This window comes from Anomaloglossus baeobatrachus, chromosome 8 (genome assembly GCF_048569485.1).
Source record: "Anomaloglossus baeobatrachus isolate aAnoBae1 chromosome 8, aAnoBae1.hap1, whole genome shotgun sequence".
NCBI classification, from domain to species: Eukaryota; Metazoa; Chordata; class Amphibia; order Anura; family Aromobatidae; genus Anomaloglossus; species Anomaloglossus baeobatrachus.
The window spans coordinates 84,033,869-84,050,428 of NC_134360.1; the positions used below are offsets into that span (position 1 = coordinate 84,033,869).

General features: G+C 42.9%; 1 protein-coding gene across 1 annotated transcript in view; it reads left to right on the forward strand.

The window, feature by feature from the left end:
- Positions 1 to 15,935, forward strand: part of CBX6 (chromobox 6) — a 31,191-nt gene extending 15,256 nt beyond the window's left edge. The window contains exons 2-5 of the mRNA XM_075320876.1: positions 5,568 to 5,611; positions 6,858 to 6,923; positions 7,728 to 7,794; positions 13,745 to 15,935. Coding sequence (XP_075176991.1) covers positions 5,568 to 5,611; positions 6,858 to 6,923; positions 7,728 to 7,794; positions 13,745 to 14,587 — 1,020 coding nt within the window. The 3' untranslated portion in view covers positions 14,588 to 15,935. The remainder of the gene's footprint in view (positions 1 to 5,567; positions 5,612 to 6,857; positions 6,924 to 7,727; positions 7,795 to 13,744) is intronic.
- The last annotated feature ends 625 nt before the right edge of the window (positions 15,936 to 16,560 follow it).

The following is a 16,560-nucleotide window of genomic DNA, read 5'->3' on the forward strand; positions in this document are numbered from 1 at the left end:
TTTTTTTTTTTTTTTACCATAGGTTTTGCTGGGGAAGGACTGCAGCAAGGTTATAAACATTTTCTGCAGCAAAACCACGGTAAAAAAAACGTAGTGTGCGCACAGGGCCTTAGTCGGGTTCATTATGTGACTGCAGACAGCCATATTTGATATATCATGTCGCTGACATTTATTCCTTCCTTCCCGGATGTTTGCCCGTATTTTGAATTAGATGTCATCACCACATAGTGAAAGACATTTCCTTTTCATACTCATTATTACATTTTGGATATTCTTGCCTTTTCTAAAAAATTACTTTTTTTTTTAAAAAAAAAAACTTCTTTATCCATTCAGTGGTCACACTGGCTGGGAGAGTGGAAAAGGTTGAAAAAAAATCACTGACACTGTATGTACGTGATCTTTGGGGCCAGACATGGATCTTCCGGAGAATCTGCCTCCAAGGCTTCTTTTGCCATGATAGGGGCATTACCATGTAATGACTGGCAGTCTGTTCTCTTGATCTACATGTCTCACAATAGTTACACCACATTGAATGTAAAATCGATCTCCATGAGAATCTGCATCCAGAGCTTATTTTACATGAAATGGGGTGTTACTAGTGTGAGACATGTAATTGTCGCGAGCGGGGAGGACGCCGCTGCTGCGCTCGCTAACGCTCAGGTCCAGCGCTGCTGCGGCTGCTGCTCGGTGGCTTGAGCGTTGGGCCAGATCCGGGGACTCGAGCGGTGCTCCTCGCTCGTGAGTGAAAAGGGTGGTTGGTTTGGGGGATTTAGTCCGTGACGCCACCCACGGGTTGTGGTGAAGATGGGCACCACCGCTGCTGGTGACGGGGATCCCGGGAGCGATGGTAGGGAGCAGCTGGGAAGTTGTTTTCCCCCTCCGTGGGTAGGGGTCGGTGGTCCCGGGGCCCGGTGGTGTGACGGGGAGGCAGGGTTGGTGAGGTGCAGGGTTGCAGGGACAGCGCGGCACGGTGCCGGATGGCACGGGTGTACTCACTCAGTAAGAGATGCACAAAGTCCTCGGTAAACCAAACGGCTGGATGGACGGGTCCAGCAGCCGGCTGCAGTGTCTCTCCCCGGACAGGTGATGGCGGCTGTCTTTCTCTGCACCTTTGTGTACTGTTTGACTACGATGGGTCCCCAACGGTAGTCCGCTCCCCGGTGTATGGATGCCGGAGGAGCCCATTTGCCCGCAGGCGCTGGCCCTTGGGTCTCTAGCCTTAGGCGGTAGCTGTATACCCTCACGTTGCGGACGGTTGCCTTCTAACGGGTCTTTGGCTGTTAGGAAACCACTGGGGTTCCTGTCACACTCGGATTTGACTGTTGACGGCGACTCTCAGCCTAGTCAGGGTCCGATGTCCCTGCCTGTGTGTGCTGGCTTCACTTCGCTCCCCGGTCGGTACCGGCGGGCCACCGCCCGACCCCGGTCCTACGGTTCCGCGTTGATTCACCACTCCTGCAGACGGCCACCACCGTCTGCCAACGTTGTTGTCCGTGCCTGGGCCACAAACCCAGACACTCTCCACTTTACTCCTCTCACTTCAACCTCCTCGACTATCTGACTCCTTTTCCCGCCTCCAGGCCTGTGAACTCCTCTGTGGGTGGGGCCAACCGCTTGGCTCCGCCCCACCTGGTGTGGACATCAGACCCTGGAGGGAGGCAACAAGGATTTTATGTTTGGCTAATGTTACTGTCTGGTGGGGGTGGGGGTGTGTTACCTGTGACGACCTGGCTAGTCCAGGGCGCCACATAATGACTGACAGTCTGCTCTCTTGATCTACATGTCTCACACTGGTAGCTCCCCATTTCATATAAACTGTATCTTTTCGAGAATCTGAATCCAGAGCTTGCATCCTGCCCAGGGATCTTAACAGCTCGTTTACACATACTAAAAGAAAAACCCCATGGATTTCTATTGAATAAGACATTAAATCAAAGATATCAATGTGTCATAGGAAGCTGAAATGACCTATTTGCTCATGTAGACTGCTTAGGAGGGTTGCCCTATTGACAGATTCCTTTTAAGAACAAAACATTAAACAGGCTTAACTTTATTTGATAAGTTTTGTCCACACATTTGTTTGTTTCTGGATCTCTGTTTCATAGTCTGAAAAATTCTTTGTAGCTGTGTTGCAGATTGAGTCACTTTGTAGGTGCACAGGCGGATTTTGCAACAGCTTTTTTTGCAGCGTGCCGTTCTTGTCGATAAAAAGGGGTATCCTCTGTGGTGAAAATCTGCTATAGGAAAAAACGTTTTGCAATTTAGCGTATGTTCACACTAGGTTGTTTTCTTCCATGGGTTTTGAATTTGGTTTGCCTCAAAATTTATATGTAAAAACTCAGTGTGAACTTGTCCATTAAGATCCAGGCCTTTTCTGTGGATGAAGCCTTGCAGCACGGCGATAAAATGTGTTCATATATCCACATGATGCTGTAATTTGCCGCACGTTTTCTCTTGAAACTCCACATTAATCTGTTTCATGTGGATTAAACCAGATTGCAATGAATTTGTAAAAGATGATTGAATTGATAAAGAAAACGCTAATATCTGATTTGTCAGATGGTTCAGTCAAAACTTTGTAAAATGACTCCAGTCAGAAAGGTTTGGGTCTGGAATTCTGCAGCTCGTGACATGTTTCATGTAGCGTATCGTCAGGAATTTTTAAAATGAAGTTTATTGCAGTGTGGTGCTTTTACGATGTCTGTCAGGATTTATAAAATCTCCTTTCTTCCCTTTATTATCCATTCCATTGTTGCTTTGTTTTCGTTTTAATTCTGCCGCGTTGGTTCATAAACTTCAGTGGCCTCGGGGGTGAGATAAATTACTTTCCTGTTGAGTTTTTTTGCATTCTGTAAGTAGAGCTGTATGCACTTGTCCCACAGAAAATCAGTGCTAAAAAAAGTACGAGTATACACAGGGTTCATTAGAATAAATGGCAAAAAACCCCAAACTACATTCCACATACAGTAGGTGTTGATTTGTTCTCTTTTGATGAGCCAACACCTAATACTATGTTTTCCCGAAAGTACGACAGGGTATTATATTATTTTTTTGCTTTGGAAGATGGGCTTGAACAATAATCTACATTTATTCTTGAAGAAGAAAAATCAACATTTACTCAAATATAATCTTGTCATTTTATTGTGGAACACCAACATTTTTCATTAGTACGATTACTAGTTTAGATGCACATTTTCTTATCTGCTATTCTCATGGCGCAGAACCAATCCTATAGTGGTGGGTACAGACCATATTTACAAAAGTATAAATTTCCTGCTTAAATTTATTTTTCGCTATGTCCTGCTAAGTTTACCCGAAAAAGAAAGCTGACACCCGCTAAAAGATTTGCACTTACCAGACCCCAAACAATTGGAGATGGCAAGTGAATAGACTCTCACATACAAATCTGTGTTGCTGTCAGGTCCTCCTGCATTTTACAGCGGTTCGCTCCCGTTGGTGACTGGAAGCAGTATTTCTCACTGAGGGTATGGTTCCACTTGCGGATAGCTTCTTGTGCGAGAGCATTGGAAGCGATATGCTAATGACCCTCTGCTGCGAGCGTCAACCGAGGGTTTTGCAACTGTGATCCAATCTTGCGATCGGGTCACAGCTGCGGAGAAGAGGAAGGGAGCACTTTCTCCCCATCTCCTACCTGGCCTGTCTCTATGTATATCGCAGTGCACTCGGAAGACATGCGAGTGCAGTGCAATGTTCCACAATAAGCCATAGACTTGTATGGGTGCGTGTGAAAGCAGCATGCCCCTTAGTCTTGCACTAGTGTGAGAGCAATCCGATGTTTTATCAGATTGCACTCGTCCGTGCAAAATGCAAGTGGAACCGTACCCTCAGAGTGATACTGGTACCCGATCTGTTTGTGATAGCTGCATTGCAATGCATCTGGAACGGTGAGGGAGCTGACAGCAATGCAGATCTCTGATCCATTACCTTTTGCCCTTGACAAAGTCACCTTGAGTGGCGACACGCGTTTGGTAGGGATCACCTGGGTCTGTACTGGGCTGTTCTGCATAGCAGGGCCTCTTGCACATTTGTCTCGGCTATGAGACACTAGTCTGCTCTTTAGAGCAATTGCTATTGCTTTACATATACGGTAATATTGGTCTCATACATGAAACCACATGTTACTAGGGGTCTATTTTGCCCTTTAAATCTTTTGTGGGTTTTTTTGCACTAACTTTTTGCATTACTTTGGTTGGCTTGTATGTTATATCTTTTGTATATCTATTCACTAAGAATTATGCTGCTTGTATATATCTTTTTTGATGCAGTGCATAGTTGTTTCCTGTAATCTACCATGCATTTTTATTTTGTATTATTATAGTTGGATTACAGGTTATATTTGTTTTGCATTTATGCCTTGATGTTCTCTATAATGCAGTTTTGTACTCTGCTAGTTATTATGCATGTTTAGCTGTGCTTACCATAATACCCAGTTTTTCCATTATTACATGGTCTGCTCAGTCCGGTGTGATGTTTGATTTTTTTTTTTTTTTGTCTTTGATGTTTTTAAATGTTTTTAACTATGTTTGTCACAATTTGGTTGCCTTTGGCACTCATGGTGTTTGTGACAGTTTTTTTTTTTACTTGAATAAAAATGTATAATATTTTTTTCTAATCTATGGTCTGGTGATCTCTGTGTGAGAGCCTCTGCACCATTGGCACTTCCCAATTGTAATTGTTTGGGGTCTGGGGAGTGCGATTTATTTTTTGGGGGGATGCGGATGAGGAAACTTCCATATAAAACTACAACTAGGGCTTATAATTTTTTTTTTTTTTTTACTAGAGCTTATATTTTAAGCATACTGAAAAAGCAAAACAAATCCTACTAGGGTTTATTTTCAAGGTAGGTCTTATTTGCAGGGAAACAGAGTAGCTACTACTACAGTATACTCCCATTAGACATACCATGCAAAATCCGCAGTAAGGGCTAATTCACACAGCTTTTCTTGTATGAGTGTTTCTATGAATGGCACACATCTGTGAGAGTCTATGGAACTGTTCATGGGTCCAAATTTTTTTTTTCTTCTTTAGACCAAATTGGACCATGTAAAATAATGAAGACCTGTCCAATATTGATCCAAATATTAGTTCAAAAATCGACAATGCAAGTCGATGGGTCATAAAAAAATTACAGCACTCGGATGCATCGATGTACTATAAGTTTTTCATTGACTGATAGGGCAAGTGAAGCAGTTGTGTGCGCACACCAGCTTACTATTGGGGCACCACAACGCGATTGCGGACTACCAATGGGTTACCATGACCACAGAGTGCCTGCTTTCAGTATATTGTACTGCAAAACAAATGGTGTCATTCAAAACTACAGTTCTTCCCACAAAAAACAAGCCCTCATATGGCTAGAACCAGAAAAAGATATGTTATGGCTCTTGGAAGAAAATGAGGGGAAAAAACTAAAGCTCAAAAACGAAAAAGTCTCTGGTAATGAACAGAATAAATGGATACAGATCTACCAAATAGGAGTGTGAATGTGCTGGAAACGTGCACTGATTTATCGATTTTCAAGGATTAATTTCCATTTTCTATTTCAGGGTCGTATTGAATATCTTGTGAAGTGGAAAGGATGGGCTATCAAGTAAGATTCCAGTGCTATAAAATATAAATGTTGAATGCAAAATTTACAAATTGCCACTTCCCTACCCCCCATTAAGCATAAATGTAAAAAAACTATCATATTTGGTATCGCCAGCCAGGTTTGTAAAGCTTAGAGCTATCCAAATCTAAAAATAAGTCACCTGTAGGTTAAATACTGTAAAGAGAGAGAGTTGCATTTTCGGTTGCAAGCCCATGTGATGAGAGGTTGAAAAAGTTAGATATGTTTAGCTTAGAAAAAAGACGTCTCAGAGGAGATCTTATTTATATGTATAAATACATGTGTGGTCAATATAAAGGACTGGCACATGACTTATTCCTTCCAAAGACAATACTAAGGACCAGGGGACTCTCACTGCGAGTGGAAGAAAAGCGATTCCGACAGCTAAATAGGAAAGGGTTCTTTACAGTTAGAGCAGTCAGACTGTGGAATGCCCTACCACAAGAGGTAGTAATGGCAGATACTATAACAGCTTTTAAAACCGGGCTGGATGATTTCCTCAGTACACACAATATTGTTGGTTATAAGTGACTTAGGGACAAAATGTACAATTGGAGGAAGGGTGAACTAGATGAACCTAGGTCTTTTTTCAACCTATGTAAAAAAAAAAAATGAAATTTAAAAATAAAACTGTTTAATTTGATACCACCATAATTGTACTGACCTGGATAATCATGTTGCAAGGTAATTTTTAGCATACAATAAACAAAATGGAAAAACAATGACTGAATTGCTCAATCCCACCTCACTGCCACCACGTCTCTACACTTGGATTTTTCCCCCAGTTTCCAGTGTTTCTGCAGTTTACCATAAACGTTGTCATTCAGAACTACAACTTACCTCACAAAAAAGCAAGCCCTCATTTTCCTATGCAGACAGAAAAATAAGAAAAGTAATGATTCTTAAACAAAGGGGACGATATTTGAAAAAGCTCAGTAAAGGGATAAGCATGTAGGTGGGCTTCATAGACCAGAAAGCTATCTCCCCCTGCTTATGAATTTGGTAGAACTCCACTTTCCTAAAAACAGTTATGGTGGGGGAGTCTGCTTTGAGGGCTAGTCCTCTTCAATAATGGCACATGTGCACGGTACATGGGGGCTTTGTTCCACAATGGTTACCACTAATCGTGAAGAAAACAAGTGTAACAAAAATGAGACTATGAAAATTGTATATATAAATTGGAAACATATGTAGGAAATTGTTATTGAGCAGACTTTTTAACTTCTAGGTACAGCACATGGGAACCAGAGGAGAACATATTGGATTCCAGACTTATTGTTGCTTTTGAGCAAAAGTAAGTTCCAAGTAGTTTTAATATCACTTGTTTCACACTTCTGATTCCCAGCACAGAGGGCCCATTGGACAGGGCACCTAGAGTTTCCCTTGTGTGGATGTGCGGCAGTGTCCGTGTTTTGCAACAAATAAGTCCAAATGAGCTCAACCTTTATTTAATTCCTTTTCCAGCATTATCGTAATATTTTCTAGCGTGATTGATACACATTTTTGTGATTCCATTTTACAATAAATATCCAAACTGAAACCAAGACACATAATACATGTAAGCAAGTTGTCACGGGGTCCTTCTTTGATATCACACAATCAACAGAGCGAGAGATGTTGAACAATCCAAAGAACATTTATTCCAAACAAGTCAAAGGTCCATAAAATAATCCACCACACAGAGGGTAAAGTAGTCCCGTAATGGGATAAATGTCCAGGTCTCTCTGGGGAGCCTCAGCTTCTCCCCCAGAGGATGAATCTTCCTGCTTCTCCTTCTCCTTCTCAGACAGACTGAATAATCCTCCAGGTAAACAGAGAGGTTGGGTGGATTCCAGTGCCCCAGACTTGGGGACAAAAGCCTGGCAGGGGGTGATTAACCTGCAATGTACACACAAGGCACGCAAATGGTAACTGAGCTGACCTAATTAACCTGCAGACATGACAAAGAATACACAGAATGAAAAGAGCAAGGCTCCTAAAATACGAACCCACACAAAATGATACACAACCCGCAATACCACACAAGTGATGCGAGATGTGATGTTGTCTGTTTAGAACTGTAATAATGTTTTTTTTTTCATTTTATGTATGTTCACAGAGAGCGAGAGCAGGAAATATATGGACCCAAGAAGAGGGGCCCGAAGCCCAAAAATTTTCTCTTAAAGGTAGGTGGTTAGTTTTTCTTTATCATGCAGTACTTTTATTTCTTACTTTCAAGGTCATCAACTCAGTGTAAAATGGATCAAATCTGCTACCCGAATGTTAGTGTGATTAAAGTGTAACCGTCATTTTAAGGCCTTGTGCGCACACTGCATTTTTTGCGCGTTTTTGGGTGCAGTTTTGGTCCCAAAACTGCATGCATTTCCTTCCCAGCAAAGTTGATGAGATTTCATTTTTGCTGTGCGCATGTTGCAGTTTTTGTGGTGACCATAAAGATGCAGCATGTCAATTCTTTCTGCATTTTTGCCAGCAGTTTTGAGACGGTCAATAGATTTGATTAAAAAAAAAACGCACTGGTTAAAAATGCGGTAAAAAAAAAAAACACGCTGTAAAACGCGGCAAAAATACATGCATGATGTTTTTTTGGGCCCAAAAATGTGCATCTTTGTTGTCACCACAAACATGCAGTGTGCGCACATAGCCTTATTCTTCTTTAATAAATCAATAGTACACAGGAAGATATGCGACTTTGTGATATCTCATCGGACACATTTGCTTCTTTCTCTGCCAGAATTGATTGGTCATTTTCAAACTTCTCAATTCTGAGGTGAAATCTGTATTCAGTGAAGACTTTCCCTTTATTGAGGTAGGAAATTATAACTTTTACTGATGAGATTCTACCTCCTCCCTCGGCCTCTAGCTCCTCCCTCGGCCTCTAGCTCCTTCAATGACTGATCCCTTCAATGACTGATCCCTTCAATGACTGATCCCTTCAATGACTGATCCCTTCAATGACTGATCCCTTCAATGACTGGTCAATTCTGCCAGAGAGAGAAGCGGATTTGTCTGATAAGACCTATTACAAAGTTGCTTATTTTCATGTGTACTACTCATTTATGAAATAACATTTAAAGCCTAACAGTAGTTTTAATTTTTAAGTTAAAAAAAAAAAAAATTATTATAGGTCTGTGACAATCCATGTCTTGAGACCCCACTGACTACTTATACCACTGAACAAATTCTCAAATCTTACCATGAGGAACTGCCCATCTCCTGCACAAGGGTGGGCTTATCGGCATATGGACCTTTAGACTCTAAGCATGTGCCCCTCAATGTCCCATTGTTTGAGTGGGTCTAAGGATATTGTCCCCTCTGATTCACCAGACTTTAAGGGTATTACATAAATTGATTATTTAGATTTTTTTTTAAACAGCCGTTTAGTTACTTAGTGTCCCCACTAAGTCTTGCCCATGTTGTAGATGTTGGAGCCTGACTGATTCAGGCTGTGTTCACACGCGGCATCTTTTTTCTGGGTGCATCTTTTTCCTGTGGTCTCAGAAAATGCAGCTTGTAGCCCAAAAAACGCATGACGTTTTGCTGCATTTTTGTTAATGCGTTTTTTTTTTGTTTTTTTTTTTTTAAAGGAGGAACAAAATATGATTAGGATAATTGATAGCTAGAATAGATAGAGAATCGAAAGATAATAGAACATATAGAATAGATAGAAATAACAGAACAGCTTGATAGAGCGATAGCTGTTTAATTTTTACTTTTTGTTAAAAAAATATGACATAGGGTCCTCCCCCATTCTTCAGATCTACCATCTAGCACAAGAACAGCAGCAGCTGCTGGCTGCAACCCTCAGCTGTGTGTTCTACCTTGGCTGGTTATGAAAACTTGAGGGGATCCCACGTAATTTGATTTATTTAAAAAAAAAAAAAAAAAAAGACGTGGGGTCCTCCCCATTTTTTTAAAACTAGCCAACGTACAGCAGACATCTGGGGGCTCATATCATTAGGATGGGAAGGGCCATCGTTATTTGGTCCAAAAGCCTAACAATAGCGACCCACAGCCGCCCCAGAAGTGGCACATCCATAAGATGCAGCAATACTGGTGCTGGGCCTAGCTCTTCCCGTTACCCTGGTGCGGTGGCAATCAGGGTAATAAGAAGTTAATAACAGCCCACAGCTGTTACTAAACCCCAGATTAGTGATGGCAAGCATCTGAGACATCCCCCCCCCCCATCAACTATCCTGTAAGTGAAAGTAAATTAAACACAAACACCCAAAAAATCCTTTATTTGAACTAAGAGACAAAACAGCCACCCTCTTTCACCACTTTATTAACCCCCCAAACACCTTTCCAGATTCGAGGTAATCCACACGATGTCGAACGACGCTTCCAGCACTGCTACATATATGAAGCTCACAACGAGTGCCATAGAACAAGACTGTCCGCTGTGAGCTCCATGCAGCAACTGAAGTCAGCTGCGAAATCAGCGGTGTAGTGACTCAGGTTACCTACGACCACAGCTGGAGTCCTCCACCTAGCAGCAAATCACCCGAGTGACTGAAGTGAGCCGCGCGATCAGTCAGACGTCACTCAGGTGATTTGCTGTCACAGGCCGCAGCTAACCTGAGTGACGTCACCACTGAGCGCGTGGCTCACTTAAGTTGTGACCTGAACTTCAGAGTGGGCAGTCCCTTTTCTATGGCGCTCGCTGTGACCTTCAGATATGTAGCAGTGCTGGAAGCGTTGTCGGACCTTGTGTGGATTACGCTAGACCTGGAGGGTTGTGTTGGGGTTAATAAAGTGGTGAAAGAGGGTGCTTTTTTGTCTTCCAAATAAAGCATTATTTCGGTGTTTGTGTTTTTCATTTCACTTACAAATTAGTGATGGAGGCTGTTTTGGATAGACGCCTGCTGGTACTAATCTAGGACTTTGTGACAGCTATGGGCTGCCATTAACTCCTTATTACCTCGATTGCCACCGCATCAGGACAATCGGGATGAGCTGGGTAAAGTCCCAGGACTGTCGCATCTAATGGATGTGGCAATTTTGGGCGGCTGGGGGACTTCCAATAACGTGGGTCTCCCCAGTCTGAGAATACCAGCCCTCAGCTGTGAGGCTTTATTTTGGCTGGGTATCAAAATTGGGGGAGGGGGGGGGAGCATGTGTTTTGTTTTCTTTTTTAAATGTATTTATTGTACTGTACGATATAGACCCGCCCACCGGCGGCTGTGATTGGTTGCAGTCAGACTGCTGTCACTCAGCATGGGAGCTACAACCAATCACAGCCACCGGTGGGTGGGGGAAGCAGTGTATATTTAATGAAGGTAATGAGTGACTCGGGAAGTGATTGACCGGCCACAGGAGCAGTGTGACAGCTGTGGCGGGGATTCCGTAAGTATGAAGCGCTTGCTCCTACCCCTTTGCGCCAGATTCTGGTCCCCATTCACTCTATGGGAACTGGCATCTAGCCAGATACCCAGGGATCAATCCCCCGCTGACCTCGAGTCAACGGGAGATTGATCCCCCAGTCCTTTGAAACGCAGGGACAAGACGCAAAAAGAATTGACATGTTGCATCTTGGCTGCGTCTTCAAAAACGCAGCCAAGATGAAACCAAAAAAGATGCACTGTGCGGACAGCAAATTAGAAATCTCATTGACTTTGCTGGGAGAAGGAAACACGTTTTTAGGTGCATCTTTGTGACGTCAAAAGTGCACCAAAAACGCATTAAAAGATGCAGTGTATGAACATAGTCTAATTGAGTCTGTGGACAGGAGACTTTTTTTATACAGGTAACAATTTAAGACCGCTTTCTTTAATGCAGGTAACGAGTTGATTAGGAGAGTCTAAGTGGTCTGTAGGAACCAGAACTCTTAATGGTTGGTAGGGGATCAAATACTTAAATTTATATAATTTATACAATGGGATTTTCTGGATTTTATTTTGGATATTCTATCTCTCGCTGTTAAAATTAACCTACCCTTAAAATTATGGATTGTTCACGTCTTTGTCAGTGGGCAAACTTCTAAAATCAGCAAGGGATCAAATACATATTTCCCCCACTGTAGCTGACAACTTCTCTTTTGTCATGTACCAAGATCTCTTGCTTTTCATGATGCAGCAATTGGCAGTTTCACAGCCAGGATAACAAACTACATTATTGCTCAAGAATGACAGGCCATGTCTGGAATCACAAGAGCTTCCCAGGGAATCTTAAACTAGGTTATATGACCTGTAAATGAGAAGGTAGAATGCATGTGCCCAAAACAGTCAAGCTCTAGGGCAGAGCCACCAGTTGTAAATCATGTATGCTGAACCCAGCATCCGGATGCCAGTCTGGAGATGATTTCCAGACCGCTCTACCCAGAAAAAAATTCTACATTACCGAAGATTGAAGGTAGCCAAAGAATGGGATTGGTGAGTAAGGATTACTGGAAGATGAAAACTGCAAGAGCCAAGGTGACCAGTTGGCATTTCAGTGGTAGATTTCATACCAGGTTTGATCTTTTAGGCTGCTTTCAAACTACGTTTTTTTAACATGCGTCCTGAACGTTTTTTAACGCAAAAACGGATCCAGTGCAAATGCGTTTTCATTTCATTGCATTTGCAATGGACTCGCGTCAACATGCGTTCACATGCGTTTGCGTGCGTTAGGCCTAAGCCACACGGCGAGAAAAACAGTGCGAGTGGAGTGCGATAAAACATCGCATTCCCCTCGGACCAATTCTAGCCTGTGTGTCAGAACACATGAGCGATTATTTTCTCAGCCCTAATCGGATTGAGAAAACAATCGCAGCATGCTGCGATTGTAAGCTGAGTCTCTTTCTCTCGCACCCATTCAAGTGAATGGGGCGAGAGAAAAATCGCACTGCACTCGCAGTACACCGGTGTACCGCTAGTGCAGTGCGAGAATGGCAATAGCCGGCTACACAGGAGAGAGGGAGAGAAATCCCTCCCTCCCCTCCTGAGTGCCGGCCCGCCCCCCGCAGCTCAGGTCTGTTCACATGAACGGACCTCAGTTGCAAGGACACAAGCATGACACTCGGCTCTGCTGTACTGCCAGCACGAGCCGAGTGTCATGCAAGTGGATCGCAGTAGTCCCCGTGTGGCCCCAGCCTTATAGTGAGGATCCAGCGAGTTGGAGTTTTTTAACATTTTTCAAAACCGCTACTTGTAGCGTTTTTGAGCTGCGTCCAAATACTGCAAATTGCTGGATCCTGACTATACTGCATGCAAACGCATGTGAACGCTGGCATGCTGATAGACAGGATCCTGCTTGCTCTACTGAGCATGCACAGAAACCAGCCTCGGGTGATCAGTCCCTCTCTCCCCCTCCCTCTCTCCCTCCCTCTCTCTTTCCTCTCTCTCCCCCTCCTGAGAGCTGCGGACACTCGTAACCAAGATAAATATCGGGTAACCAAGCAAGGCGCTTCTCTTAGTTACCCGATGTTTACGTTGGTTACGTGTGCAGGGAGCCCGGCTCCTAGCAGCTGCGGATGCTCGTAACCAACGTAAATATCGGGTATTCAAGCAAGTTACCCGATGTTTACCTTGGTTACGAGCCTCCGCAGCTGTCAGAAGCCGGCTCCCAGTCTATCACGTTCACTTCCACTGACTCCCGATCACATGACTCCAATGCCAGCCCATAAACTTCAAGTGACAGGTCCTGCACAATAACACATGCGTTTGCATGCGTTTTTTTGCTGTAAAAGCAAGATCCGCTTTTACAGCAAAAAAAGTTCATGATGCATGTTAATAAAACGTAGTGTGAAAGCAGCCTTATTCATTAATCATAGATTGGGATAACATCTTGATCACTAAGACCCCCATTGACCTCAAGACCTGAGCCTGGACAGAGCCCCATGTGAATGTAGCAGTGGTTGATTATGCACTGCTCCACTTCATTCATTCTTAATTGACGTGCTGAAGTCCAGCGGAGTGCACCACTCCACAATCACCTGCTGTCCCATTAAAATGAATGCAGCAGGAGTGTGTATAATGCTCTTCTTCTTAGCCCTGGTTCTTGAGCTTTATGGTGGTCCCAGAGATTAGACCCCCAGCACTGGTAACTGAGAAACAATTTTAAAGGATCAGAGTTTGGGGAATGTAATGTTTGTATAGCCTATGCAACTATTTTCACAGTATAATTTGTTCTTTGTTATAGGCCAGAGCCCAGGCTGAAGCTCTACGTATAAATGATGTCCACTTTAGTGTTAAACCAGGCTCAAGTGTTTCGCCTAAATTGCACTCCAGTGCTGCTGTACATCGTTTGAAGAAGGACATACGACGCTGCCATAGTATGTCTCGTCGGCCTCTTCCCCGTCCAGATCCCTCAGTGCCCTCTGGAACAACGTCTGGTCTCCGTGCCCCTGTTTCTCCTTTTTCAGAGACTGTGCGTATCATCAACCGTAAGGCCAAGCCTCGAGAGCCAAAGCGTAGCAGAATCATTCTTAATTTGAAGGTAATTGACAAAGGAGCAAAAGCACCTTTAGGACGTCCTAAAATTCCATCACGAAATAGAGTAATTGGGAAAAGCAAGAAGTACAGTGAGAGCATGCTTCGCAATCAGATCCGCCATTTGAAGTATGGGACCTTCTCCCTGTATAACAAGCCAACTATTCAAGGTCCAGAAGAGCAAAAGGCAGAGGATGAAAGCGCAAACCAAGGTCTTGGTGACGAGAGCTCTAGTACATCTGGGTGTCCATCTCCAGCTCCATCGGATGATAGGCCTCCTAAATTACTGCCTGAAACCCTTAGCCCAGCTGTCCCTGACTGGCGGGAATCTGAAGCATTGGATCTCTCCATTCCACCCGAATCTTCTGCAAGCAAGCGTGGGCAAGGTGAGCCTGATGAATCTGACCCGGAAGAGGCTGGAGATTGGCGCCCAGACATGTCGCCATGCTCCAATGTGGTAGTGACGGATGTTACAAGCAACCTTTTGACAGTCACCATAAAAGAGTTCTGCAATGCACAAGACTTCGAAAAAGTGGCAGCTGCTGGCAAATAATTTGGTGAAGGAACTGTAAGAGTAATACAGTTCAACAATTTAAAGGTTAATTCACTCTTAAGCTATTGCTACACCACCCTACCCATTCAGTATGTATTTAAAGGTCATGATTCGCATGTGGTGCTGTTCTGTTTGATGGTGTGCATCACATTGACTAGATTTGACCTCTAGGTTAATAGATGTCTATAGAAACGGCTCCTCTTATGTGCTTACTTGCTTGTGATGGTACAGTGTTAACTTAGAATGTGATGGCACGTACTAGTCTTTATGAAATAAGTATGCGTGGCATTCTTCTAATATATAGTAGAGCTTAAAGCAACATAAATATTAACATGAAATGCAGATTTTTGTGGCTTTTAACCATACTTTGTTCAAGCTCGTAAGCAAAAGTTTTTATGATTTACTTGTACACAACAGGAGGCAAAACCATATGTATGGCATAAATGAGTCTCTGAATACGGATCCATCATTAGGAAAACTTTCCTGTTATGATAGAATATTTTTCACCAAAATGGGCAGTTGAATATCCTGTGTGCTTTTCGTATGTCTTTGATTATTTAACTTCATTAATGGCGACTTCTTATTTTCATTCCTATTCCTATGAAAAACACACTTTACGTAGTAAATGTGTGCGCGATGCTGAAATCGCAGTAACACATTGCAATGTTGGATGAAATTATTTCCTATGGTGCTGCATTGTGACCTGCCACGTACTGTGCAAATGTTTCCTAATGTCTTTGACTTTCAGTCGCAGGAAACACATCTGTCTTATGCTTCAATGGACATCGCATGCGGTTTTTCTGTTTTAGTTACCGCAAAATCAGAACTCTAAAATTGTTGCGTTATAGTAAGTTACACAAAAAGCTTGATTTTGCGGGGCCCATGTCATTGTGCAACCCCAACCTAAATAGCAACTGTGATGTGTCTTGGCATCTGACGTAGAGTTGACTTTTGTAATATTTATCACATGTACAAGGTCCACATTGGCGCACATCAGATATGTATGCGTAGCGTAATAGGAAAGCTTTTCTTGTGAACAGATATGATCATATAATGCAACTGATCATGCATCTATTACCTACATGGATGTATAGAACATAGGCTCCTGTAAATAATGTACGTCCTGAGTTGGAAAAGCACAAGGTTTCATGATCTGAACAAAGATCATAGTGACCCACACTTCAGTTAATTGATAAAAATGAACAGTTTGGAAACCACAATCCCTTTTTTTTAATACTGAAGAATGAAACAAATGAATCAGGGTGTTATTTATAGTGGTGGATGCACCCATTAACATTCTCTACATTGTGAATCCATATCAATGCATTATAATTGGTGATGAGCAAATACTGCCATACTCGGGTGTTCCGTACTCAAAAACGAGCAGTCTGATGCTCAGACGGGCTCAAATCGTGTACCGAGTATAATGAAAGTCAATGGGACACTCAAGCATTTTTCCAGAAGATCTTAAGAGTGTCCAATTGACTTCCATTGTACTCGGTACACGAGTCAAGCCCGTTCGAGTATGCAACTGCTCGTTTTCAGTACGGAGCACTTGAGCATGATAGTGCTCGCTCATCACTAATTATAATCTAATAGTCTTCTTACATTTAAGGGTGATATTACACATGAAGTCAACCCATGGTACCCACATTGAGGTTATCAGTAATTGTTTTGCCGCACTGTAATTATAGCTAAAAACCATGGCAAGTTCGGCTGCAGCAGAGCAATATGTGCTCATCTGTGTGTTGTTAATTTGGCTCTGCCACCGCTGCGTACTGGCGCCCTAGAGCTGGTGTGTAGTGGCGCACAACCTTCTTTGTTTTCCTTTGCACTAGACATAGCCCATTGAGTGCATGATTTTTCATTGAAGTCTCTTTTTTTTCTTTTTTTTTTTAATCTGAACATGATTTGAAAAATTCCCCAAGAATAGGAAATGGTGGAAAACCGCAGCTTATATTTTATTAACTGAA